Here is a 26,032-nt window from a genome sequence, read left to right on the forward strand (position 1 = left end):
TTAAACGTCCAAATGAATTTTATATTACTGTATATCTGCACACCATGGCTAAATTGTTAATCACTGGCATAAAACAAGCTAGACAATAATGTTGGCAAGTTATGTACCTCTCATCAATAGCATTCATGTTGTTTTAGTGTTTTTCCTTCATACAATCAAATAGAAATAGATAAAGACATCTGCTAAATAAACTAATAATACTACTACTACTACTACTACTACTACTACTAATAATAATAATAATAATAATAATAATAATAATAATAATAATAATAATAATAAAATGTAATTTCCATCTCTGACATTACTGACAACTAAATTAACTTCCTGTGCAACAAGTATTATGGCACCTGTGCCCTCAGTAACATAACCCGTCTCTCGCCGTATTTGACAGACTTGTCAGAAATGGCGCCTTACACAGAACAGACACTGTGTGGGCCTACAGGCCCCAGTATCTGCTGCAGGAACTGGTCCTATAATGTTGCGTTCGCCAAAGCATTGTGATCTGTGGTCGCGGTTGTCTGGAAGAATGATGTCACAGCCCACCCATATTTTAAGTAAATAGATCTTAGAGAGGAAAAACTGATTTCAGACAGAAAATAAATCCTCTAGAAAATATTCTAAACTTATAAATGTACCTTTAAAAAAAGCCGCTGCCTATTTAGTACCTCCAGATTGCCCTGAGTAGAAACACAAACCTCTTCTGGTTATCACTAGTAACCCGCAGTAGCTGACCTGCCCCTAGTTACCGACTGCTATACATCCGGGTCTGCTCAGGCTAAGGCTGTGTGTCAGAGTGGTACGCTCGCAAAGATGGCAGTTATGGACAAAACCGGTTCCTCGTCTTCCACCTCAAGCATAAATAACAACACCCAGGAAATCCGAAACGGGGAAGATGATGACCTGTGGTACGTACAGTCATATGATGGCATGCATATTTTATTTTGCAGGAAAAGTGTAAAATGGGGTATATTGTGTAAACATATTATTTCCAAAGCTCTGGTTTATCTCTGCCAGGCTGATTTCCAAATCAATCAGAGTATACAAAATGACAGTTAACGTTCAGGAGGCTCTTTGTAAACAATATTTGTATATCAATTTCCACGTACAGGTCGGCTATTTTGAGTGAAGTTACAACGCACTCCCGCTCGAAATTGCCGTTAGGGAAAAATGTTTTCGTCATGGGTGAGTATTTGTGTAAAGACTTGATGGTGGCTTGCGTGTTCGAGTGGCCCTACTGTGTCATGTGTGCTTGCGCTGGGAGGGTCTGTGTTTGTTTCTGTTCTAGTGTTGTGTCTAGAGTGGGACTGACGATGATGATTGTGACTGGTGCTTTTGTTGTTATCCCATAAAATACTGTAGTACTTCTAAGATTTGATTATCTATTTTGCAAAGAGACCGCAAAGAACCAGTGTTGACCATCATCACAGACAATGTCGTTTGGTTTTCGAATAATCACTGTTTATTAGACTAGTTTAAAGTGTACAATTTCTCCTAATACTTAAGACCGTGCTCAAAAGCTATACTCCAGCACACACCAGAGCCCAGATATTTTGAATTTTGTATAAAATGGGGTATATTGTGTAAACATATTTTTCCTGTCATGTCGCAAAAAGCAGTTTGACACTGCATCTGTATTCCGTAACAGTATGAATTGTTTCTGGCGTTTTTTATTCTGAATGAATATGATATAAAGAAAGAATGAATATAATATAAAGAATTATATTTTTTTTTTTAACCTATCTGGAAGTCATGGCATAGTTGAGCCGAATAACAGTTGAAATCGGTGTACATCATAGTTATGCAATGTGTAAAATAAGTACATTTCGTAATAAGCAAAAACAAAAATAATAAATAGAATCTTGTTCAGCATATGTTTGCAAGACGGGAACAATTACGTTTCACAAGCATGGTATCAGCAGTGATGACTCGAGTGCATTCTGGAAAACCGTCATAGCTGTAGATTTCAACACCCAATTTGAATGAAGATTTAGCGTTAGCAATTACAGAGGAATGGTCGGGATATTTCAGTGCAATTTAAACACCTTGCAGTAGTGTGCATTAATGACACCATGGCTGCCCTGGCCTTATACAGTGTTTACTGGGGGAGTGGTTTGCAATTATTTGGGGAGTTGTAGATACTTTTTTTCTGCAAGTCCTTTTTGCGAAAAAAGATGCGCTTTTGAGTGAGATTCAAAGTGGTTTATGCGTTGGAAAACATGGGTTTGTGAGTTGTTGTCTTGCAAGTGCTTTTCCCTCAAATTTGGGGGAGGTGTCATGAATAATCCCACAAGTTCACCACCAGGAGCTAAATTCAAAAGTTAAGTTGCTTGCAAATCACTATGTTGCATGAAAATCATTTAAGACTGTTTACACTCCTCTTAATTATTTCACAGGAAGTATTTCAGGATATATATATATATATATATATATATATATATACACACATACACACACACACACACACACACACACACACACACACACACACACACACACACACACATTTGTTTCTGCGTGGGGGGTAGGGGTACAAGCAGGCATGAACATGTTTAAGCTCAACACCAACCCTAAATAAAATGTTGTTCCTGTTAATTGGAAGCAGTGGTATGTAAAACAGAAGCCAGTTTTCACTTTAGTGAAGTAGGCTACAATATTTATTTTCATTAAAAACTTGTTGTTTATTTATATGAATGTTCAGGCTTTCATATTGAAGCTTGTTGTGTACTACTCATTCAATCAAACCAAGTAATAGGAATTTGCTTGTATCGTTCAAGAAGTTTTTCGAATCAAGCAAGCTTATTTCTTTTGTGTATAAAAAGCGATAAGTCACAGTCCTTGTTTCGCAGCCAGTGTCAATTTTATGGCACGTAAATGGAAAAGTAATTAAATGCCCCTGGCAGTGGACTGTCTCTGTTTAGCGCACGCAGGAACTTGCAGAATGGATAAAACAGTGTTGAGAATTGTAAGAGAACATATTTGAGAACAAAACCTTTAATGACATGTTTAACTTTCATAGCTGAAGAGGTGCCGGGGCTATGCCTTGTCAAGCCCAAATAATGTGTCTTCATTTTGCTAAAAGTTTTGATGGTTATATACCTCGAGAGTTGCGGTTGACTTCCTGTGTTAATTTATTAATTTCCGCAGAGCTAATTGCAGTTTCTCCAATTAGATTTCGCTCACTTGCGAGTTTATGTAAAACATTTGCAGTGCAAGAAGTGTTGCGAGAAGATGAGAAAAGTCGCAAGACCTTTTAAATATTTGTTCCTAGGTTTTTCAAAAGTGAAGTGAATTTTACATTTTAGGGTATTATTTTTGCTGTTATTAAGGATCCCCCATCAGGGGAGCTTGTTTGAGTTTGTCAACCTACCGCCACTGCAACTACTACTGCGAATATCTCATAAATCATTTAAGCCGACAACTTCAAAATACAGGGAAACTGTGGGCAAAATTAAATGTGCTATTAACTTTGACTTGTGACCTAAGATGGCCACCACATTGTGTTTTGTGACTTTGGTTTACAGATGATAAAGATACTGGCTTCATTACTGGCTTTGTGATTCCTTAGGTCAAGTTCAGTCAAATCAAATGTAAACATGCACAATTAATTGCAGTCATCAACTGCATAGATTAACCATTTAACAGAACGTGTCATCAACCAAGTGAATAGAAGCATTGTTACTGTTTTAGTATCACTTTAGGGTCTTAGCAAGTTGTTGTATTCTAAGCAGTTGAATATGGTAGCAACCAAAGTGGTTGGCAACCAAATTCTTTTTGGCTTAGGAGCCATTGGTTCCCATTTCTTTTTCTTCTTTTCTTTTTTACTCTTTCTGTTATCTCCTACAGGAGAAGATGGGGTCGGTAAAACCGCTTTGCTAGCAAGGCTCCAGGGTATAGAAGAATATATGAAAGGAAGAGGACTAGAATACCTGTACTTTAATGTACATGATGAAGACATTGACGGTAAGTGTGTCATTTAAATACTGTACTGTTATGTAATGTTGTGTGTTTTGCTATTTTGCTAAATACTGAAAGTTATTCAGTTGGTGTACAGTAGGTGTACAGTAGTCCCTCGATAAACCTGTCATCTGAATACAGACATGGTGTCTGAAATAATGAGGTTTAAAAAAAAAAAGTTTGCACGCACACACATTTTTATAGTGTTTATTTTAAATGTGTAAATCATTGTGTTGAAATAACATTAATTTGTTCTGTGTGCCCATTACATTATGTGAAAATATAAATCTGTACAGTAGGCCAATACAGTAGTAAACTGAAATGAATACCTAGCCCACTTGTTTTTTACTATAGGCTACCAGCAACACAAAATAAATCATGCTGCGGCATTGCACACATTACAGTGCAATTCTAAAATGCCATAGTAAAATGAAACTAAAAGATTTTAATGCATTTTCTTTTTATACCATAGCCAACTTAGTACACAATTAACCAAAATCGATCACGGTACCATATTGACACGTTATGATAATATACAGCACCTTACATATATATTACTCACTTGCAGAGTTTTTTACTTTTTTATTTACTTATACATAGTATACAATGTACAAGTAAAACACATAGCCTACCTGTTACTTCTGTTTTCTGTTTGTATGAGTCAGACTTTCTTCTCATTGCAATAAGCTGTTAAAGACTTGATTCAGAATTGTGATTGACCTCTACATCTTGTTTTGAACCACTGGTGTCCGTCAGTTTTTGTGAAAGCTTCTTGTCATTTTCCAACTGTTCGATCACATTTAGTTTAAACTGTAGTATGAGATTATATGCCCTCTTCTAGTCGTGTTCTACATTTTGATGATTTAGTAGGCTGCTTGTATGTGTTACGTTTATTTTCGTCCTGTCTTTGGTGTCAGTATAACGTATATGTTGTGTCCAGCATATCCGAATGTATAGCATAAGTGTCTGTATTAACGAGGGACTACTGAATGTGATATTTGTTAACCACTCGACCATGGAGCTTGGATTTGTTTGATCTTAGAAGTGGATAGTATCTGGAAGGAACATTGTGTGCTGCAGGAAATGGTCTTAGTGTAGTTTCTTAGTTGCCCTGTACCCTTGCCAAATCCAGATCAATAAGAGTGTGAACCAGTTATTTAAAATGCATTTCTTACCTCCCATTAGCTTTGTTAACATTATTACTGGAAACCATTTCAGTGTGCTGAGAATCTTTTGGTTCCTATTTTGTTTAATGTTAATTCATAGATAAACTGCTTTATGGTATTCAGCTAGACTATTGATGGTCTATTTGAGCATACAGATTCTCAACAGTGTGCTTCACAAAATTATTTATTTGCAGTGCTTCACAATTCTTTCCTCAGATCATGCACGCTGTAATGCTTGGATTTTGGATGGTGACCTGTACCATAAGGGTCTCCTGAAATTTGCCTTATCAGCTAGCAACATAAAGGACACTTTAGCAGTACTGGTTGTAGACATGGCAAGACCCTGGACTGTCTTGGATTCTTTGCAGAAGTGGTCAAGTGTGCTCCGAGAGTATATTGATAAGCTGAAAATCCCCCCAGAGGAGATAAAGGAAATGGAGCACAGGTGTAAGTATGAGAAATTCCTATATTTGCATTACAGTGGAATTCAAATTGAAACAGTGTGTACAACCATTCACTGTATGTAAAACAAAGAATATTTATAGTGCTGACTTATGCTGCTTGCTTTACATGATTGCTTATAAAATACAATCAAATTCAACTCAACGATTGTATAGCTAAAATGAATTATATGAAACATCAGTTCTTATTTTACTCCTTCCCAAAATCAGCATATGCAATATTTTTTTTTTTTTTTTTTTTTTTTAAATGTCCATTTCTTTCATAAATCAGGATTTTCAATACATTTTTGGCGATTTGCATGCGAATGAAATAATGCTTGCTTATTGATTTGATCCAACTATCTTCCTGTGGCTGGGTTGCCGGGAGCTGATTCGCTGCCCTACACTAACAGGCATGTCAGTCAAACAGCGGATTGTTAAAAGATATCAAATCTGCATCAAAATAAACTGACAGATTCTGTCATGTGGGTGGGAGCAGACAGCGACCAATACAGGACGAGAAATTAACTGTCCAATAATAAACAGAACTAATACCTGAAATCTAAGTAAAAAATAATGTGTGTGAGTTTGTAGTTAATGTTACAGTGCTTTCTAATCAAGCTTTCAGCAGGTGAATTGGAGAGACGAGTATTTTAACAGTAGCAGATGTCTCTTGCAACTAATTGTAAACTATCCCCTCTTGTGTTTGCATTCAAGTAAAGGTATATCATTAATGTAGCAAATTAATTAATTTATATATATATATATATATATATATATATATATATATATATATATATATATATATATATATATATATATATATATATATAGCAAAAAGTAAACAAACTAGATCAGCGACCTCAATGGAACGCCATCTGGGACTACACTGCGTTGTGCTGCTTTAGAGTGAGCTAGAATCTCATGGGACAGAAAAATGACAAGCACGTCATTCTGAAATGTCTCGCTTAAACAACACCCAACTTAAAGAAAATGTTATTTAGTGATTTTTATATAGATTGGAATGTAATAAATGAGAACCAAAACAGTGAGTTTTTTTCCCCTTCACTTTACAACGCCATTTACATGTTTGTTTTATTTAAAGTGTTTAAAGTTACATTTCCGTTTTCGACAGCTGCAGAAAGGCACAAGTAAACTTCACGTTATTACTTTATGAAAACGTGTCGATCGCCACTTTGAAGAAACGGCAATGACAAGGAATGGTTGTACTATTTATTTCGGGAATAAACAAGACAACGTTTATCTTGAACTGCTCTTTGGCATCCTTTGTTTTGTAGTTTGTTTGTTTTTAAGTCCTACACAACTTATTCTTTACTCCTGGGATATTTTTCTAGTTTAACATGTTAGATATTGTAAGGTCTTGCTGTAATATAAATGCACACATGCAGGGGCCATGGCCACGCCCCCAGCCCCTGCTGCTATGCTATCTCTGCCTGCGTACAGAGCAATATAATGGCATTTACTACTTTCTGAAAAACGAACAACTCTTTAAATTGAGTGAATATCTGAACATGAAAATCTTGTGGTCGTCCCAGCACTAAAATTAATGTAATTCAGTAAAACTTTAACACCTACAGTTAAGGTAATGAAATACTGTAATTTAACATGACAGACTTTGAAAATCATCAAAGAATACAATTCAGTACAACATTGACACATTACAGAACATTAGCGATCATTAAACTTCAAAAATTCAGTAAAATGTTTCTATAATTTGATACTTGCTGTTAAGGCATTGTAATAATGTGCAGTTGAAATTAAATACAAGTTCTTAGCTGCTCAATAACATAGAGAACAAGGTGACTCTTAATTTGCTTAACTGCAACAAGTTAAAGCACACAGTTCTTCATCTAAGGTTTTGGTGGTCTGAATAATTCTGTAACTTTCATTTGTCTCAGTTTTCTGGTCCTTTTTTTGGCGGCTAATCTGTGTTCAGTCGATGGCACGGTGAGGAGGGAGGGGGTGTTGCGGAGCTTTGCATCTCCGCTTGGTGAAAAACTGGGATTTACATCGCAACTGAAAATAAGCCACAGATGCTTAAATGCAGTGGTAGTCATGACTGTACAGTAATACTGTATTGTAATGTCATTTTAATTCAAAGGCCATTGCACATAACATCGGAGGGCAGTTAAACTAGGCACCCTCACGAGACGATCGCTCCTCAAGCATACTGTAGTAAAATAGGATTTTGCAGCCTTGAGTAAACATAATCGTGATCATATAACAAGTTGCTTACCCACGAGGACTTTTGATATATTGTCCTCGGTGTTTGAGCACCATTGACATTTGTATACTGTATTTAAACTGCTGATGCATGGAGGCACGCTTTTGCTAACTGTAATGTGACGTGGCTGAGGGCAGTGTAAATGATCAGGCTGGGGTCTTGATTTTCATGGCTGATTTACTGCGACTACGGGTGGAGCACTAACTAAACAATACTTTGTGTGGTCCCTGTCTGACGTCAGGACAGACAAGACGTTTACCCAACTAAACAAATACAAATCAAAACAGTTCATACATTCCCCCCACAACTACAGATATACTGTGACTACTTTACTTATTTAAGAACATAAGAAAGTTTACAAACGAGAGGAGGCCATTCGGCCCATCTTGCTCGTTTGATTGTTAGTAGCTTATTGATCCCAATATCTCATCAAGCAGCTTCTTGAAGGATCCCAGGGTGTCAGCTTTAACAACATTACTGGGGAGTTGATTCCAGACCCTCACAATTCTCTGTGTAAAAAAGTGTCTCCTATTTTCTGTTCTGAATGCCCCTTTTTCTAAACTCCATTTGTGACCCCTGGTCCTTGTTTCTTTTTTCAGGCTGAAAAAGTCCCTTGGGTCGACACTGTCAATACCTTTTAGAATTTTGAATGCTTGAATTAGGTCGCCACGTAGTCTTCTTTGTTCAAGACTGAACAGATTCAATTCTTTTAGCCTGTCTGCATATGACATGCCTTTTAAGCCCGGAATAATTCTGGTCGCTCTTCTTTGCACTCTTTCTAGAGCAGCAATATCTTTTTTATAGCGAGGTGACCAGAACTGCACACAATATTCAAGATGAGGTCTTACTAGTGCATTGTACAGTTTTAACATTACTTCCCTTGATTTAAATTCAACACTTTTCACAATGTATCCGAGCATCTTGTTGGCCTTTTTTATAGCTTCCCCACATTGTCTAGATGAAGACATTTCAACAAAAACAAAAACTCCTAGGTCTTTTTCATAGATTCCTTCTCCAATTTCAATATCTCCCATATTATATTTATAATGTACATTTTTATTTCCTGCGTGCAGTACCTTACACTTTTCTCTATTAAATGTCATTTGCCATGTGTCTGCCCAGTTCTGAATCTTGTCTAGATCATTTTGAATGACCTTTGCTGCTGCAACAGTGTTTGCCACTCCTCCTACTTTTGTGTCGTCTGCAAATTTAACAAGTTTGCTTACTATACCAGAATCTAAATCATTAATGTAGATTAGGAATAGCAGAGGACCTAATACTGATCCCTGTGGTACACCGCTGGTTACCACACTCCATTCTGAGGTTTTTCCTCTAATCAGTACTTCTGGTTTTCTACATGTTAACCACTCCCTAATCCATGTACATGTGTTTCCTTGAATCCCAACTGCGTTCAGTTTGAGAATTAATCTTTTGTGCGGGACTTTGTCAAAAGCTTTCTGGAAATCTAAATAAACCATGTCATATGCTTTGCAATTATCCATTATCGATGTTGCATCCTCAAAAAAATCAAGCAAGTTAGTTAGGCATGATCTCACTTTCCTAAAACCATGTTGACTGTCTCCCAGTACCCTGTTACCATATAGGTAATTTTCCATTTTGGATCTTATTATAGTTTCCATAAGTTTGCATATAATAGAAGTCAGGCTTACTGGTCTGTAGTTACCTGGTTCAGTTTTGTTTCCCTTTTTGTGGATCGGTATTACGTTTGCAATTTTCCAGTCTGTCGGTACCACCCCTGTGTCAAGAGACTGCTGCATGATCTTGGTTAGCGGTTTGTAAATTACTTCTTTCATTTCTTTGAGTACTACTGGGAGGATCTCATCCGGCCCAGGGGATTTGTTTATTTTAAGAGCTCCTAGTCCCTTTAACACTTCTGCCTCAGTTATGCTAAAGTTATTTAAAACTGGATAGGAACTGGATGACATGTGGGGCATGTTGTCAGTATCTTCCTTTGTAAAAACTTGTGAAAAGTAATCATTTAATATATTTGCTATTTTTTTTCTTCATCTACGATTTTGCCATTTGTATCTCTTAAACATTTAATCTCCTCTTTGAATGTTTTCTTGCTGTTGTAATATTGGAAAAACATTTTGGAATTGGTTTTAGCTCCCTTAGCAATGTTCATTTCTATTTCTCTCTTGGCCTTTCTAACTTCCTTTTTGACTTGCATTTGCAGTTCTGTGTACTCTTTCTGCATACTTTCTTTTTGGTCCTTTTTTAATGCTCTGTAAAGTGCCATTTTTCGCTGAATATTTTTTTTAATTGATCTATTAAACCATTTTGGCAATTTAGTTTTACATTTAGATTTGTCTACTTTAGGGATATAATTGTTTTGCGCCTCTAGTACTACATTACATAAGAACAACCATCCTTCTTCTGTGGGTGTTTTCTCTATTTTACTCCAGTCTACTTCTGTTAGTCTCTGTTTCATACCTTCATAGTTTGCTTTTCTAAAATTGTAAACCTTAGCTTTAGTCATTACTTTTGGGGATTTAAAAAACACTTCAAATGAGACCATGTTGTGGTCTGAGTTTGCCAGTGGTTCTCTGACCTCTGTTTTAGTTATTCTATCTTCGTTATTTGAAAAGACTAAATCAAGGCATGCCTCCCCTCTAGTGGGTGCCTTGACAAATTGTGTCAAGGCACCCACTAGAGGGGAGGCATGTTATAGTATTTGCACAGTATAGTACTGGAACAAACAGATCTCTTACTGTTTGGTTTTTGTTTCTTTCTCTTCTGCTTCCGCAGTGCATGCACACTTCTACTTCCTTATTCCTCTAAACCCCCATGGGAACTCATGACATCTAGTGGTCAACCCATCACACTGCAGGGAACAAAGCTCTTATTCTCAAACCTAACATACTGATTCTGGAGCACTTCACAGTAATCATATCGATCTGCTTTTAAGAATCAACCGCTTATAAGAATCAAACCATCTGGGACGGATGTGAGTCTTATAAATGAAGTGCAATGTATAATATTACGTTGAACTACTGTACAAAGATGGTCCTACCATAAAAACAAAAAACAACAATTATTCTTATTTGCTTTATTGCTCACAAACAATATGGCTTTGAAGCAAGTAAGCACAGAAACAGACATACACACACACACACCCCCACTATGCTGCAGGTGGAATATACTTAACAAAAGGTCTGCATGCACATACTATATATTTCTAATCTTTTTCAAAATCTACCGATACGGCATTAATGTAAATAAAGAAGCCATAGTATTGTATACTTATATAGATTCACCTTTCCCAAAATTCAGTTAACAGATAGATAAATTGGTAGGTTGGGTTGAGGGGGGATGAAGACAGCACCGAGAAAGCCTAAGAGTCAAGAATAATTTACTTATTCATCAGTCACAAACACACATTGGAAGTGAGTGTATTTAACCATACGTTTAAAAAAATTTAAAAAAAAAAAACACTCTGAACTTATTGGCCACGTGTTTCTGTGTTTCTGGCAATTACCAGGCAGGCTACAATTAGCTGTCCAGGCATTTCTATGATCTATTCTCTAGCTACTGCATGCAGTATATTCATAATTGACCATTGAGATGCCAGGAACCAATGAGGTACAACAAGCTTGATAACATGCGAACTCAAGTTGTGCAGCAAAAATGCTTTGCATATTCTTAATGCATTAAATTAGAGTCCACTTCTTTCAAGCATTTCAGTTATATTTGTTCTGTGGTACTTCTTGATTATTGCTCTGATTTATGGATTTTGGTATTCCATATTTCTTTGATACTGCTTTGTAGCCATTTCCTTTGCTGTAACTTGCTGCCAGTGCTTTACTCAAACGTGAATCCAACTGCTGTGTTGCCAAAATGTTCTCCTTCAAAAGATGTTGGAAATAATTACCTTTTTTTCTAGCTATTGACTTTATAATGCAGCTTATGTTACTGTGTAATGGTTTTCAATTAATTAATGTTTTTTTTTTTTTAGTTGGTTCTATTAAATGTTTACAGACTTTTAATTGAAAGGTGCCAATTAACAAATATTTGAAATTGCTAAAGTACGTTTGTTTCATGATAAAGATTGTTTGTTAAACTACCAGAAATTCTGTATTTCAATCTTTGCCATATTAATTAGTGGCTAACGTTCACTAGGTGCTTGTTTTTTTTTTTTTTTTTTTTATTATTATATTGAGTGTAGGGTGCCAATACTTTTCTCTGTGACTACATATAAAGCTAAAATGAATAATCTGTGCCAACAAATACGCTTGGATATTTTTAAATATTATTTTCAGTGAATAAAATACATTCAGTAATAAAGCTGAATTGTGTTTTTTAGTTATGAACAAAAAGTCGCACAAAAGCACCTGACAATAATAAAAAATACATGTCCTGCTACATCAAAGAAAAGAAGCAATTGAACCTGACAGCGAGAATGAAACAGAAGTAGCACCCGAGACTTGTATTCTTGCACATATGTCTTCCTGATTTATGTCTGATGGGAGAGAAAGAATCATTGTAAGAATATGGCCTTAACTTGGCTACTACTTTTAGAATTTGGCTGTTTTTCAAATTAAAAAAATAAAAGGCTATTGTTTTTTTAGTGCCGAAATAAGCCCTAAAAAAAAAATGTAAGTTAGTAACACTGGTTACAAAAGATCTGTTTAATGATTATGAAGTCTAAATTAGGTACTGTAGAACCATCTAAATTGAGCCCAATTCCAAATCTTTAATTTTGCTTTTCCTGTAGTGCTGAGACAGTTCCAGGAGTATACAGACCCTGGCGAGGACCTTGGCACTCCTCAGAGACGAAACACATCCCTCCATGAAGAGGAAGATGAGACCGTCGTATTGCCTCTGGGTGAAAATACGCTTACACACAATCTAGGCGTTCCACTTCTGGTAATTTGCACAAAGGTGGGTGTGCCTTCTCTTAACCTCTTGTTCAGGGCGATGACTTTCTTTGTCAACATATCCTGATGACTAAAACTCATAAGTTTAACCCTTTGCAATCCTGTGTGGGACCCTGTCCGACATCATCAAAGACGTAAAGCACAGGTCTCCGTTTTTTCTCTGGAAAAAGCTAAGAAAGCCATTGAATGGTTAAGTGAGACTGATGGGAGCCGAATGAAACACAAAAAAAAGGGGGCGTGTGAGCAATAGAGCTAGCAGCTGCACCACATAGATAATGATGGACACAAACAATGGAGATAGCTGCTTCCGCATCCAATGCTCAAAGAATATCACATTTGCAGAGCTTTTTGAGATGTTATAGTAATAAAATAATGACTTGGATCGCATTATTGAGGAGTTTGATGATAAAACGGGTGATCAGGAGAGGATTCATCAGTATGCACGTCTATAAAAAGTTATGTGAAAAATACAGCAAATAAGGGATGAGGCTTGGCTGGAGATGCAGTATTGGTGTAGTTTTGCCATGCAATGTGTTTTAAACCTGTTTTATCCTGAAAAAAAAAATAAAATAAACAGCGCGTGTAAAATAAACAGTGCGTGTGAAAATTAATTGGACCCGACGTGCCTGACAAGCGCTGAATAAATGGACTGCAAAGAGTTAAAGCACTCGGGTAGCCTCTGTGGAGACCGTAGATTACATTGGTACTCTGAAGAGTAACCATTCACCTGTCCTACAGCGCTCCGCCCCTAGTGGATATAAGAAACGCTGCATTTGTTTTTAGTGGTTAATGAGGCAGAGTGCTACAGGCAGCATGTTAATAATAATAATAATAATAATAATAATAATAATAATAATAATAATAATAATTCTGGTCTACAGGTATACATGGAGGCGAGACATGATTGAGAGCTACATTGAGGCCCCAAGGGAATACATAAGATAATTGGTATTTCACATCATGCCAAGTTCCTCTTTAAGTGCACTAGCTAGAGGGTGCCTCTCGGTTTCAGCTGCAGTCTGATTTTTTTTTCATGTTGATTTTGCTTTGCATATCAACAGCTGGTTTCACAGACCACAATTCGCACTAATTTAGGACTACTTCCCAATAGCTAAAGTAAGAATGTCCAAGATAAAGCAAACCACCAGTCATTCTATTAACACCACTGTCCACTGTTCTATTTTTTTTTTTTTTTTTTTAACTTTTTTTTTTTTTTCTCTCCCTTTCCAGTGTGATGCTATTAGTGGTCTGGAAAAAGAACACGATTATAGAGATGAACACTTTGACTTTATTCAGTCACATATCAGACGGTTTTGCCTACAATGTATCCTTTTACCTTTGTGATTATCATTTTTTATAACTAATGCAATAACTTTAGTGCTCGTGACTGAACAAAAGCGTTGTCATGCATTTAAGCTGGTCTGTTTTATTATTTCTGCACCTGAAATCTCAAAATCCATTCAGACTTAAAACAACTGTGGAAACTGACCTTGAACTGCACTGCTGTCTGTCATTTTCTATTAGTTATGTGACTTTTCGGTTTCCTGATAACAGACCAAACACATTTTGTTAGGTTCAAATTTTGAACAGAGCTGTACTCTGTGATAGTTGCCAGAGAATTGCAGTAATCTACTTTATAATGCAATATGGTTTATATTGAAATATTATATGAGCCAGATCTGGACCTACTTATATTATTTTGTCTTTTTAAACTGACACAAATATTTTTAAGTAGCCTATTTATCATAACTTGTTTTAATTTTTTGTGTAGAATTGTTATATCCCTTAACTTGGAGCTTCAGATGGTGCAGCACTTGTATACACTTCAATAAAGGAAAATAAAAACATAGATTTGTTATACAAATACATTGTCTATAGATTATATGGATTTACTTTTAATTTTCCTGCTCAAGTTGTGGAAAAAGATGCAGTATTTATGTAAGTTTTGATTTAAAATGTACAGTAACGTATTATTATTATTATTATTATTATTATATATTATTATTATTATTATTATTATTATTATTTATTATTATTATTATTATTTTATCTGGGACCTCATCATCCTATGATAAAATAGGATAGGGGGTTTTGTACTATTTCCCGGAACATACACATAAATTGCCATGTATGTGTGTGTAACTGTATCTTCATGTCGTTTTCAGTGACATAGAAAAACATAAGTGTCGGACTGTATAATTTGTAAATAAGCTGTTTATACATTTATTTACGTCGTCTTGCAGCAGAATAAACTAGATATATCTATTTATATATATATATATATATATATATATATATATATATATATATATATATATATATATATATATATATTTAAGAAATTGTATACTTCATTCTGATACTATTTTGTCTTTAGTCCATCAGGTTGGGACAATGAAAAGAAGATTGGAATCTTGCATGAGAACTTTCAGACACTAAAAGCAGAGGACAGCTTTGAAGATGTGATAATTAAGCCACCTGTTAGAAAGGTAACTTCAGATTTAAAGTTTTTTTTTTCTGACAAATTTGTTTTTTAGGCATTCTTTTTTATTATTATTATTTTCATTGTTACCCATAGTCCCGGTTTTCTTGTAAATTCTTGGGCTTATAAACTGCTTACATATTTTGAGTGATACCAGCTGTGTACAGTATATATTACAGTAAGTGTCAGAATATTGGTCCATCTCAAGATTTACTGGTAAATGTTGTCATTTAACGGTAACAAATAAAACGGTAAATGTCCAAAATAATATCTTAATAATATAATAATCTTTATTTCTGACATTTACCAGGAAACCCAAAGAATAGCCAAGTGTCTGTTGAAAAAACAGGTCCCAAATGATTTAATTTGCATTTAACAGAACATTGTTTTTCATGAAAATTCTATGTATTTGGAGTACAATATCCTTAAACACCATTGTGAATTGTTGTATACGCAACTTTACCAGAATGAGGGTTGTTCTAAATAAGTGGATCACAGTAATGTTCAGTACCATGTTGAATTGCTCAATTGTGCATTACTGTAAGCTCATTAATGATTATTTTGTTAATGGAAAATGTGTATCTAGAAGTAAATATATTTTCCAACATTAATGATTGTTTTATAAATTGACAATTTATATGCAGGAATAAATTCATTCATTGGTATACATGCATTTACCAATAAGATTTGGTTTATCATAAGATTAACAGGTAAATGTCCGAAAAGCAATTTATTTCTACATAATTTCAGGCATTTACTGATAAAATTTAAGATTGACCAGATTTGGGCTTTTACCATAATTATCACATGTGCGCTGACATCCAATTCAGTGGAAGAATTGTATGTATTTGAATTTAAATAGGGTCCGAATTCAGTACTATTACTAATACTTCTTTCTCACTGAGCGATTTTCTTAGGTTTAAAAACACATTTTGTGACTGGTTTATTATATGTAATTCAGTCAATATTGGGCAGGGGGCATAAGAGACCAATAAAAGGTGTTACAGAAACTTAGTGTTGCAATATTATGTTTTTTTAGGCTCAGTAATTCAAGTTTAAAGTTGCAAAACATACCAGTATGTTCAAACTAGGGGTTAAGGAAATAAGCCCAAAAGATATCAACAACATTAAGGGAAATTTATGCCAGTTCAAGAAGTTCAACTGGTGATCAGCATTCAGTCTCCAGTTTTATAACGCTGAGCTGGACAGTAAATAGATATTTTAACAGTAGAAATTTTAACATCTCTGCTGACAGTGAGTTTAAAACTAACAATAACATATTCCTTATCAGTCATGAAAACTTTTAAAAAAGCAGGTCTTGGATTTGAAGCGTCTGCGGGAAACTGAGGCACTGTCCCCTCTCACCGCGGTCGGATCGATCTTCAACTTAATCTGGCACGATTTGGACGAGAGGGTGACTGACAAAAACATCTTTTGAGATCCAAAAATATGAAGACGGACTTGAATATGTGTGCCTGACATATAACGAAGACACACAAACTCACCCCAAGATCCAACTTCAGCCTCCATCTCAGTAGCTCCCCTGCCTTCCACAGTGTCATTTGAAACTCCGCCCATAATCAGCTTGAGCTCTCTCCTCTAGTTTCAAGTGAGGTGCCACTTTTGATGCAGAAATTCACAATAAACAGATGTGCAATTTATTTTTAATAAGTGAACAATACATTAAATGACATTACATTTGGGACTGTACTACACAGTGGTTGTATACACAATAAAAGTTTCTGGTTTTGTCTTAATTTAACATGTTTTCATTGTTTTTCCAAATGACAGGTAGCCGTGTTATAAGCGATATAAACCACTTTGGGCCATGCGGTTTCCGATGATATATACAACTTCTGGGGTGGTTAAAGGCCCTTGGCTTACATCTTGGGCTATATAGTGAAATAAGCTGATTGCAAAGCATTTAATCATAGCACACTTGACCATTGTTTAAAACGTGTTAATACATGTGTTTTGTTATATTTCTTTATTAACAGTTTGTTCATGAAAAAGAAATTGTAGCAGAAGATGATCAAGTGTTCCTTATAAAGCTGCAGGTAATAAAAATAATATCCCCCTGCCCTGTTTAGGTAGGGTTCTGTTTAACAAGTACAAATTACAAATGCACATTTTCTTGTAGAAATAAAATAATTTTAATGATATAAAACTAGCAAGAGATAGAATGATCTGGAGCCTTTGTTGTGAGTCCTCCCTGCTTACTTGATGTGTTTGATGGTAATGGTAAAGTGGACAAGGTCTGAGCTTATGTTACCAGCCACATTTGACTTTAGCCCAGTTGGAACACTGTGGTCATTATCTTGATACGGTAATCTATTTGATTTTGTATGTTTTGCTTCGTTCTCCCTTGTTTTGTATTCTAAATGTGCTTAAGATCCAATTGAAAGCTGCAGTTTTAATAAAAGCTATATCTTTTTTTTTTTTCTCCAGTCGCTACTAGCAAAACAGCCACCTGTTGCTGCTGGAAGACCAGTGGTCAGTATATTTTTCTTTAATGGTGAACCAAAGTATTATTTCACTAGTTTTCACCTCTATTGCGTAGACTTAAAGTAACTGTAGCTAACAAAACATAGTTATATACATTTTCTCTGCCATCACATCCATTCATTATGTAGGTCTCAAATGTGCAATTTCAAAATAAGCACAAGAAGGGTGTGGCTTGCAAAGAGAATTTCCCCCCAGCTAAAACATGTGTTACTTATTATAACAAAAAATAAATCATTTGGAACTATGTCGCTAATGAAAGTGCAGAATTGGTAGGATTTATGGAATTATTTTGTTAGCTACAATTATTGGTTTAGAACTAAACCAATAATTTGGTATGTAATTCAATTGAATATTTTTATTTTAAAGCATTCTGTGTTACTTACTACATGGTGGAGCAATCACGCAAATTCTGAATATTGGTTTTACTTTTAGGTTGTTATTGGCCCCTAGTTTGTGCTTTATGAATTTGGCACAATCTAAGTGTAATAGGATATTGCAGTTACTATGTTTTGAATTTACAAACCTTACTTAATACCTCAGAAATTGGATACTCTTTGTTTTGTCTATTAAGTGATATACAGTGTAATCGTAACCACGATCACTTCATGAGGATTTAAATACTTGTCTTGATTTTTATTAGGATGCTTCAAACAGAGTTCCTGGTTCTCCAAGAACACCAAACCGATCTAGCACCACAAATGTTGCCAGCGTGACACCTGTTCCAGCTGGAACTAAGAAAATTGACCCCAATATGAAAGGTATGTAAATAAAATCTAAACCCTATTTTTAAGTCCTGTGTTGTCAAGGGATATCAACTTTTTCACTATATCCCAGGGTTGTTCAATTTCATTACTAATGTTCTGTGGGCCTCGGTTCTTTTTCAGTGGTTTAATTCCCAGCTTGCCCTTTTACAGTCTAACACCCAATTCATTGATAATCCAGCTCTTATGCCTTACAAAAAAAGTCATAAATGCATTTTTGCCACTTGAAGTACTACATATTCCTAGATGATTAGGTGTGACATCAGAGGAAGGGTTTATTTAAAAAGGGTTTATAAATAAAAAGGGTTTATTTTTTTTTAAATAAAAAATGTTATGTTCTGAATAATGTTTTAAGGTACTGTGTTATATACCACCGGTCTTGTATGACTAGTAACCTTGAATTAAAATTGCATATAAAAAAGGAAAAAAAAAAATAAAAAAAAAATAAACATGTTGTAGGACTGACTACTCCTATATAAAAAGGACAATTTCACCCAAAACAAAGTGTGGTCCTATAGGACAGCGTTTACCTCCAAAGTCTATTTTAAATTATTGTGGGTTTTTTGTTTTTTGGATTGCAGCTGGAACTACAAGTGAAGGTGTCCTAGCAAACTTCTTCAACAGCTTGCTGAGTAAAAAGACAGGATCTCCTGGGAGTGGAGGCAGTGTTCCTGGGGGAGATGGAGGCAATCTGTCAGGCTCTGCAAAGAAATCAGGTAACATGGTTAGCTTTTTATCGTACCAAGTCAACCAAAAACAGCTCAAGTGTTTAAAATGTACTAACATGTTAAAAAATAGTTTGTAGTTTGTCAACAAAGTTGAGCATGCATGATTTGAGCGTGCAGATCATTGCATTATTTTCTGTTCTTTTTTCAGCTCCTAAAACTTTTCCTGTGATCATAATGCATGTCTTCCGTATGTGCATTTATTTTTTATATTGATATTATATTTATAATGAGTTTAATATAACTACATTCACACGTTCTTTTAGTTTTATTAAACTACATCTGCTTTGTCAAAGTCTAAATACTGTATATACTGATAGTGACGTTATCTCTATTTGTGGTTAATGATACATAAAAGGTTTATTTGTGGATGACCTTTTGCTTATTTTTTTCATGTGGGGGGTATTGTTTAGATACATTGCATGAGTGTCATTTTAAATTTAAAAAAGAGGAATCTGCTGCAAACATACAGGAAATTCCAGTTCAAGTACATGACCATTTTTCTAACATTTATTATATATGTATATATTTTTCAAGATATGCATTTATCAGGAATGTTTCACTTCTGAATTTGATGATGTATTTCAGAGATGAAAAATCTCCACTGATTGGCGGTTTTTCGCTTTTACTCAGTCCCTGATCCTGTTGTTTTTATTTATTATTATCTTTTTTAATCTTTCATTTTTTCAAGCTATTAACACATTTGTGACAGTTGGTGAGGTTCATATATATATATATATATATATATATATATATATATATATATATATATATATATATATATGTGTGTGTGTGTGTGTATTTTTTTTTTATTTTTTACATAAATTAACAATAAATAAGGCACAGTTTCATTAAGGCGGTTATTTTTACATTACGTACCCCTTTGGTGCTTGCAGATGGCTGACTGTCTTGACAAGTTGCTATTTCTTTGGTCCACAAACAAGTACTGTGAATCTAACAGTTGTGGTTCAGTTCTACAGTTAACATTGCAGGAAATGACGAAAATTATGGATTGAAAGGAAGGTGCTGGCGAACAATTAAGATACATATATATTTATTTTCTGTTTCATTTGTGGAGCGAGCAAGCAAAGGGGGGGGGGGGGGGGGGGGGGTGATCGTGGACATTGCTGACAAAGCCTGTAGACCCCCACTCTACCAGAATAATCCATACATTAGGCATATGTAGCTCACCTTCAAACCATGAGCACTGTCTCTGCCTTTATTATAAATACTTTCCGGTTAATAATATACTGACGATACACTTGCGTCTTATACAGTCGGCACTCGGATATCTGTTACCCAGATACACGTCAGTCGCGTTTTACCACCCTTGTATTAAGAATAAAGTCAATCCCCATTTGTTTTATGATACAAAGCCCATCTCTTCAGTGTTACAGTTTATCTGAATATCTGGCACAGCCTGCATGTTGTTTTTTTTTTTTTTTTTTTTTTTTTTTTTTTTCTCTTTCTAATGCCAAATCAGTCTGCCTTGTATTGTGCAGTTACACAGCGCTTCCTCCAGTTTCACCTGATGAAAATGCAGCCAGAACAAAGCAAACGAGACAAGCTAGGGTAATGTAACAGCTGATCATTAAACAGTTTTATTTATTTAAAATCTTTTTTTGCTTTTGTGCATTTTTGTTTGCAAGTGAACTGTGGCATTAGGGCCTTATCGAGCACTATATTCTACAGTTTTGAATACTGACTTGGGATATTGTTTTAATACTTTTTTTTTTTTTTTTTTTTTTTTTTTAAATATCTTGGTTTTGCAAAATAGCACTGCCTTTTACATTTTACGCATTTCTGTGCATGGATAACATTTAGATTTAATTTTGCTGTTAGGTCATAAATTTTACGTAGTTCTTTTTTCACCTTTAACAATTAAAAGGGAGTGACATTCTTATGTAAACAAGTTGCATTCGAGTTCCAAAGGAACAAGAACATTAAAAGAAAAGACATTCTGTACATCATTTATTTTAGCCCTTTATTTGGCTGGATACTTGCATCAGGTTTCACAGACCCTATTTTACCATCCTACCTCCTGTCTGAAAAAAAAAAAGCAATTACCTAATTTTGCTTGGCAGGTGTTGTTTTGTTTACTCTCAAGTATTAGCATCTTGGTTTGTGAAACCAGCAGTTACAGTTCACTTATTGTTTGGTATACATTCTAATTTCAGGTGTAATCTGAATCCATGGGTGAAAGTTTTCCATCTGTAGAAATCTGTCAAAATGGGTCCATGGAAATGTCATCAAAATTGGGGTGGGGGAGGAAGGTATATATATATATATATATATATATATATATATATATATATATATATATATATATATATATATATATATATTTTTTTTTTTTTTTTATCGTGGTAAACTAAAATGTTTTCGCACATACTTGATTTTTTTGACCTTTAACGGTTTTCTTTTTCTCCTGTTGAACTGTAACTTGATTGGGACCATAGGTGCCTACCCATAAGGCACAGGGGAGAATGTTTTTTGATCAGTGTTTGCACACTATTATTGTTTTGTTATGGTTTTGCCTTTTAAACGATTTACATTGTAATACAAAAACGGAGAGTCATTCTGAAGACGCCAGAAGTCTACTACTCGAACATTGGTTTGACCTATAGTCCGCACTCCACCATTTACAACAGCTAACATGGACAGCGGTTTGCAGTGTGTGGAGACAGCAGAAATGGTGAATTAAATATAGGCTAGGTGGTTTAGTTTGTTTTTATTCTCTATTAATTAAATATAGGCTAGGTAGTTGTTAGTTTTGTTTTTATTCTCTATTAGTTAAATGACATTCATTGAAAAAAAGGTAAGAGCGAACCATACAGTTATTTTATTTTTTAAATAAATTAAGTTTTAAGTTCAACACAAAGTTAAAATAAAATGTTGTTACTGTTATTAAGCACTAGTAATAATATGAAGCTGTGGTTTTTCAAAATAACAGAAGCCTGTTTTTACTTTAGTGAAGTAGACTAGACTGTTTTTTTTGTTTGTTTGTTTGTTTTTTTTTTTTTTTTTTTTTCCATTAAAAAATCATGTCGTTGTTCCTTTATTGAAATAAGCAAGTAAACAATACGTGTATCGATGCCCCGGAAGCAGCTTGCATTATTGTTAAGTTATTTTATTATGGGCAAACTTTGCCCACTAACTCAGTAGACCATATTTTGAAGCAAGCACAAAGTCAGACACACACTTTCTTAGAGGAGTACTAAAACAATAAACAACTCTTGACTGGTCCTTCCTGCAACTATGTTAATGCAGTTAAAAAATATATACTGCTGACATTGTTTTATTCAGCAAAACAAAAGCAAAAAATTCATCAGAATGAAGTCTTTTTTTATGTAGTAAAGCAGTGCTTCTGACATGGCAAGTATTGTGAACTGCCTTACTCGGGGAATACTTGCCTTCGAAGGAACAGTACTTGCTTCCGTTTGTTCTTTCCTTTAATAAACTGTATGTAGGAGTTCTAGGTGTAGCACTGTGCAGAGATGCCATTGGTCCTGGTTGTGCCATGTGGTGGTACTTGCATGTGTTTGTAATTAATGCATGCTCAGTAAGTGAAAATGTTATGCTGAAACAGTTTGCAATTACTAAAACCATAACATTTCAAAAACTATGTTTGTTAACTAGCTTCATGTATGACTTTGTCAGGTTGATCCATCTGGTAAAATCAAGTTTTAAGTAAATATATTTTAGAATTTCTTTTTGTACAGTCAAATTCAATTTTGCTTCTGAAAGGGGTCCAAAGTGGCTCAGAATGCATCTGAGGGCATGTACAACCACAGACCCTGGCCAAAAAATTGATTTTGCCACAGGTGTTTGTCAAAATGATCCATTGGCCACTTTCACCCATGTTACTCTTAACATCATTCAATTTGGGTTCCTGAGCAAAACATTCAACACAGCAGTGGATCCCAGATTCCTGCCATGTTTTTCAGCTTTTTTTTTTTTAGTTCTCCTCACTTTCATCTCTGGTATTTATCCAGGTGTATATAATTTTACAGTATACAATGAAGTCCTATATATGGCTTTCAAACCTTCTGTCTGTTTCCCTTCCTAAACTTTATTTTCTCTGTTTTGTTACATGGTACACGTTTTTTTCTGTTTCTTTTTTCTTCATATATGTCTGTAAGAAATCATGTGTCTTCCCATGCTCTCTCTTTATTTACTTTGTGCTTTTTGTGGTTTTCCTTCAACTGAGAGCTCTCATAGAAAACATCTCTGGGTGATAGAACTCTGTAATGTGGATGTCACAAAATGCATGTTTTACACAGGTACATGTAAAAATTCGAATATCACGGTGTAGGTATTCATTATTTCTATTTATAATTCTGATTCACTTTTGCAGCATGAGCACAAAAGAAAACTTGTATGTCTTTTTGTGGAACATTTTTAGTTATGATGTATTCTGAACTGTCATAGACACTGCTCCAAACAATTAAGGGTTAAATGCAAGTATTTAAACCTTACAGGTATTACAGTATATGCCTAGAAAGAGGTTCCCAGTTGTCCACCCTCTATATCAATCCGTTCGTCTATATAGTTTGTGATCACCTTGTACACTATTATGATTCCGTTATAGATTATACATACTGGAAAGGAGTATGTTGATGAGTGCCTATATAGACATACATTTATACACATCTCTGAATATCTAATAGTTTGAAGCCATTTCAGATTCATTGTGTGTGTGTGTGTATGTATGTATGTAAATGTGGATTCGTCTTCTGTGTGGTAACTTTCAGCTTTGACCTGGTACTGCTAATCCTTATAATAGGTCTGTGCTGCACGAGCAGCTGTCTGCTTATAAACCTGAAATAGAGTATCACTTTTCATAATGGTATCCTTGTCTAAAGCATATACATTCTAGTTAAATTGCTTATGCTAGGTTTCCCCTGTGCTTTTTCTTTATGTAACTCTTTTAAAATATCAGAGTACTATTCATAAAGCCTTTGTTTACTGGATAGCAATGTATTTATTGGCAAGCTAATGAATATGGCCTTTAAGTACTCTATACTTATGATTCTTATGATGGGAGGGGAGGGGGATTATAGTTTATATACGTACTAATGTGATTTCTGTGTTACATAAGTTGCCTTCTTTTGACCAAGTGCTGCAATTACGCTTTCTTTGAAAAATATTTTGTCTTCACGCAGTAGCTGCATGTCATCATGCAGCCAGAGTCTAAAAGGGAGCTGTATAATGCAGTTTGAATAGAAATACATAGATTGAAAGGGATATATTCAGTTTCTTCAAACAGCTGCCACATACACTAAGTTTGAATTTTTTCTTGTCCTAGGGCAAAGGCTTGGCTTAACAGATGTACAAGCAGAACTTGATCGAATTTCAAATAAACCAGAAATTGAAGTGTCATCCCCAACTAGCCCTACATCTCTGACTCCAGCAGATGGGGATGCATCTTGAAGACTGCACAAAATACTTAACCTGAGTCTGCCTCATCCTTTTCCTTTACTGTGGATCACAGAGCTGAACAATAAATCCAAACTTTGTGTAAAGGGAGAAGTAACCTTTTGAAATGCTCATATCTTTAATGTGTTGTCCAGAAGATAAGTGATAAAGTGACTGAAACCAAAACTACAGAAAATATCTAATTAAACTTGGACCTGCTGCCTGGCTTAACATTTTCCAGTGATTCTCCACATGAAATTGATGTTTGTTTGTTTATTTATTTATTTATTTTTATATATAAAGTACACTCTTCAAAAGGAGACTGTTTGCCGTATTCAAGCAGAACAGCAGTACATGTTACATACACAGTATTTGGCAGGTTTAAGTGCAACTGTCTTTTTGCATCATTGTGCACTTACCCGGTGCTTTTTGTTAAATTACTTTGACACTACATAGGAACAAAAAACAGTGTAATTATTGGCCATTTTGGCATTTGGGAAAACTCAAGATTAGATGTTTTGTTTGTAGGCACTAAATAAAACTAAATACATTTGGCAATATGTACGGTATTACAGTGGTTTATTAGCTACTCTGTAACAGAAAGGCCAGAGGTTAGCCTTATTTAACAAATGTACAGTTGTCACGCTTAAAATGGTAGGCCCCATAAGTTAAAATATTGTAGTGATGTTTCTATTGGTCAAGTCTATAACTCTTTAATAAAACTGTATTTGTTCTCAGCAGTCATCAGATTGAACTTTTTTTGTATTCATAACAATGTGGAATCCTATTTTCTGAAAAGTCTTATGATATTAAACCAAGGCAGCTTTGGTTAAAAGCAGTGAGGCAAGTCTGCTCTGACTATATGTCTTCTATAATGTATTTACTGAAATTGTTTGCTCTTAGAAAAAACATTACTTGTGTTTGTCACACTAGTTTCACGTCTAGTTTCCTCAGACCTGAGGGTAACCTGCTATTTTATTTTTTTCTATTTAATAAACTGTATTTTCTTGAGCTTAAGGGGTGAGTTAAGAAGTAAGTGTCTCTAAATTTCAAATTTCTACGTTCACTTTTTGGGGGCAAGGTATCCATTTAAATTGATAAGTTGATCTTACTTTAGTATTTCCAGCGATTAATAAAAACACTGTTTAATGCAATACAAACCACACCAGAATTTATTCACAACATGTTATCACAACATTTTAAATCTGAAGCATAACCATGTAGCACATGACTTGGAGTTTAACATTTTCTTTCATATTTTTAAACCAAAAATGATCTATCTTTTAAAGATATTGTTGCTTTGGCTTACATTTAAAGCATGCGTATAAAAACCCACTGAAAATCTTTTTTTTGTTTTTCCAAATAATGTACAACAAAATATCAAGTCTGTTTTTTTTGTTTTTAAATTGTAAATTAGAATACCAATATACCTTTG

General features: G+C 34.8%; 1 protein-coding gene across 2 annotated transcripts; it reads left to right on the forward strand.

Annotated features, from left to right (window-relative positions):
- Positions 1 to 756: 756 nt before the first annotated feature.
- dync1li1 (dynein, cytoplasmic 1, light intermediate chain 1) lies at positions 757 to 25,334 on the forward strand. Of its 2 annotated transcripts, XM_041245097.1 has the most exons (13): positions 757 to 908; positions 1,112 to 1,185; positions 3,847 to 3,963; positions 5,340 to 5,570; positions 12,544 to 12,710; positions 13,937 to 14,030; positions 14,509 to 14,644; positions 15,084 to 15,195; positions 17,186 to 17,245; positions 17,637 to 17,681; positions 18,334 to 18,451; positions 19,036 to 19,170; positions 24,488 to 25,334. In XM_041245097.1, exons 1-13 carry the CDS (start codon positions 814 to 816, stop codon positions 24,610 to 24,612), a joined length of 1,509 nt encoding a protein of 502 aa, XP_041101031.1. In that variant the 5' UTR covers positions 757 to 813; the 3' UTR covers positions 24,613 to 25,334. The 2 variants fall into 2 exon arrangements, with proteins under 2 accessions (XP_041101031.1, XP_041101032.1); XM_041245098.1 differs by lacking the exon at positions 1,112 to 1,185 and having other exon boundaries at positions 809 to 908.
- Positions 25,335 to 26,032: the final 698 nt, after the last annotated feature.

Source organism: Polyodon spathula, chromosome 3 (assembly GCF_017654505.1).
Source record: "Polyodon spathula isolate WHYD16114869_AA chromosome 3, ASM1765450v1, whole genome shotgun sequence".
Classification (NCBI taxonomy): Eukaryota; Metazoa; Chordata; class Actinopteri; order Acipenseriformes; family Polyodontidae; genus Polyodon; species Polyodon spathula.

Coding starts and splice junctions, on each gene's coding strand:
- dync1li1 (XM_041245097.1), top strand. CDS start 814: ATGGCAGTTATGGACAAAACCGGTTCCTCGTCTTCCACCTCAAGCATA. Junction 12,711..13,936: donor TTCTGGTAATTTGCACAAAG/GTGGGTGTGCCT, acceptor CTCCCTTTCCAG/TGTGATGCTATTAGTGGTCT. Junction 18,452..19,035: donor AATTGACCCCAATATGAAAG/GTATGTAAATAA, acceptor TTTGGATTGCAG/CTGGAACTACAAGTGAAGGT.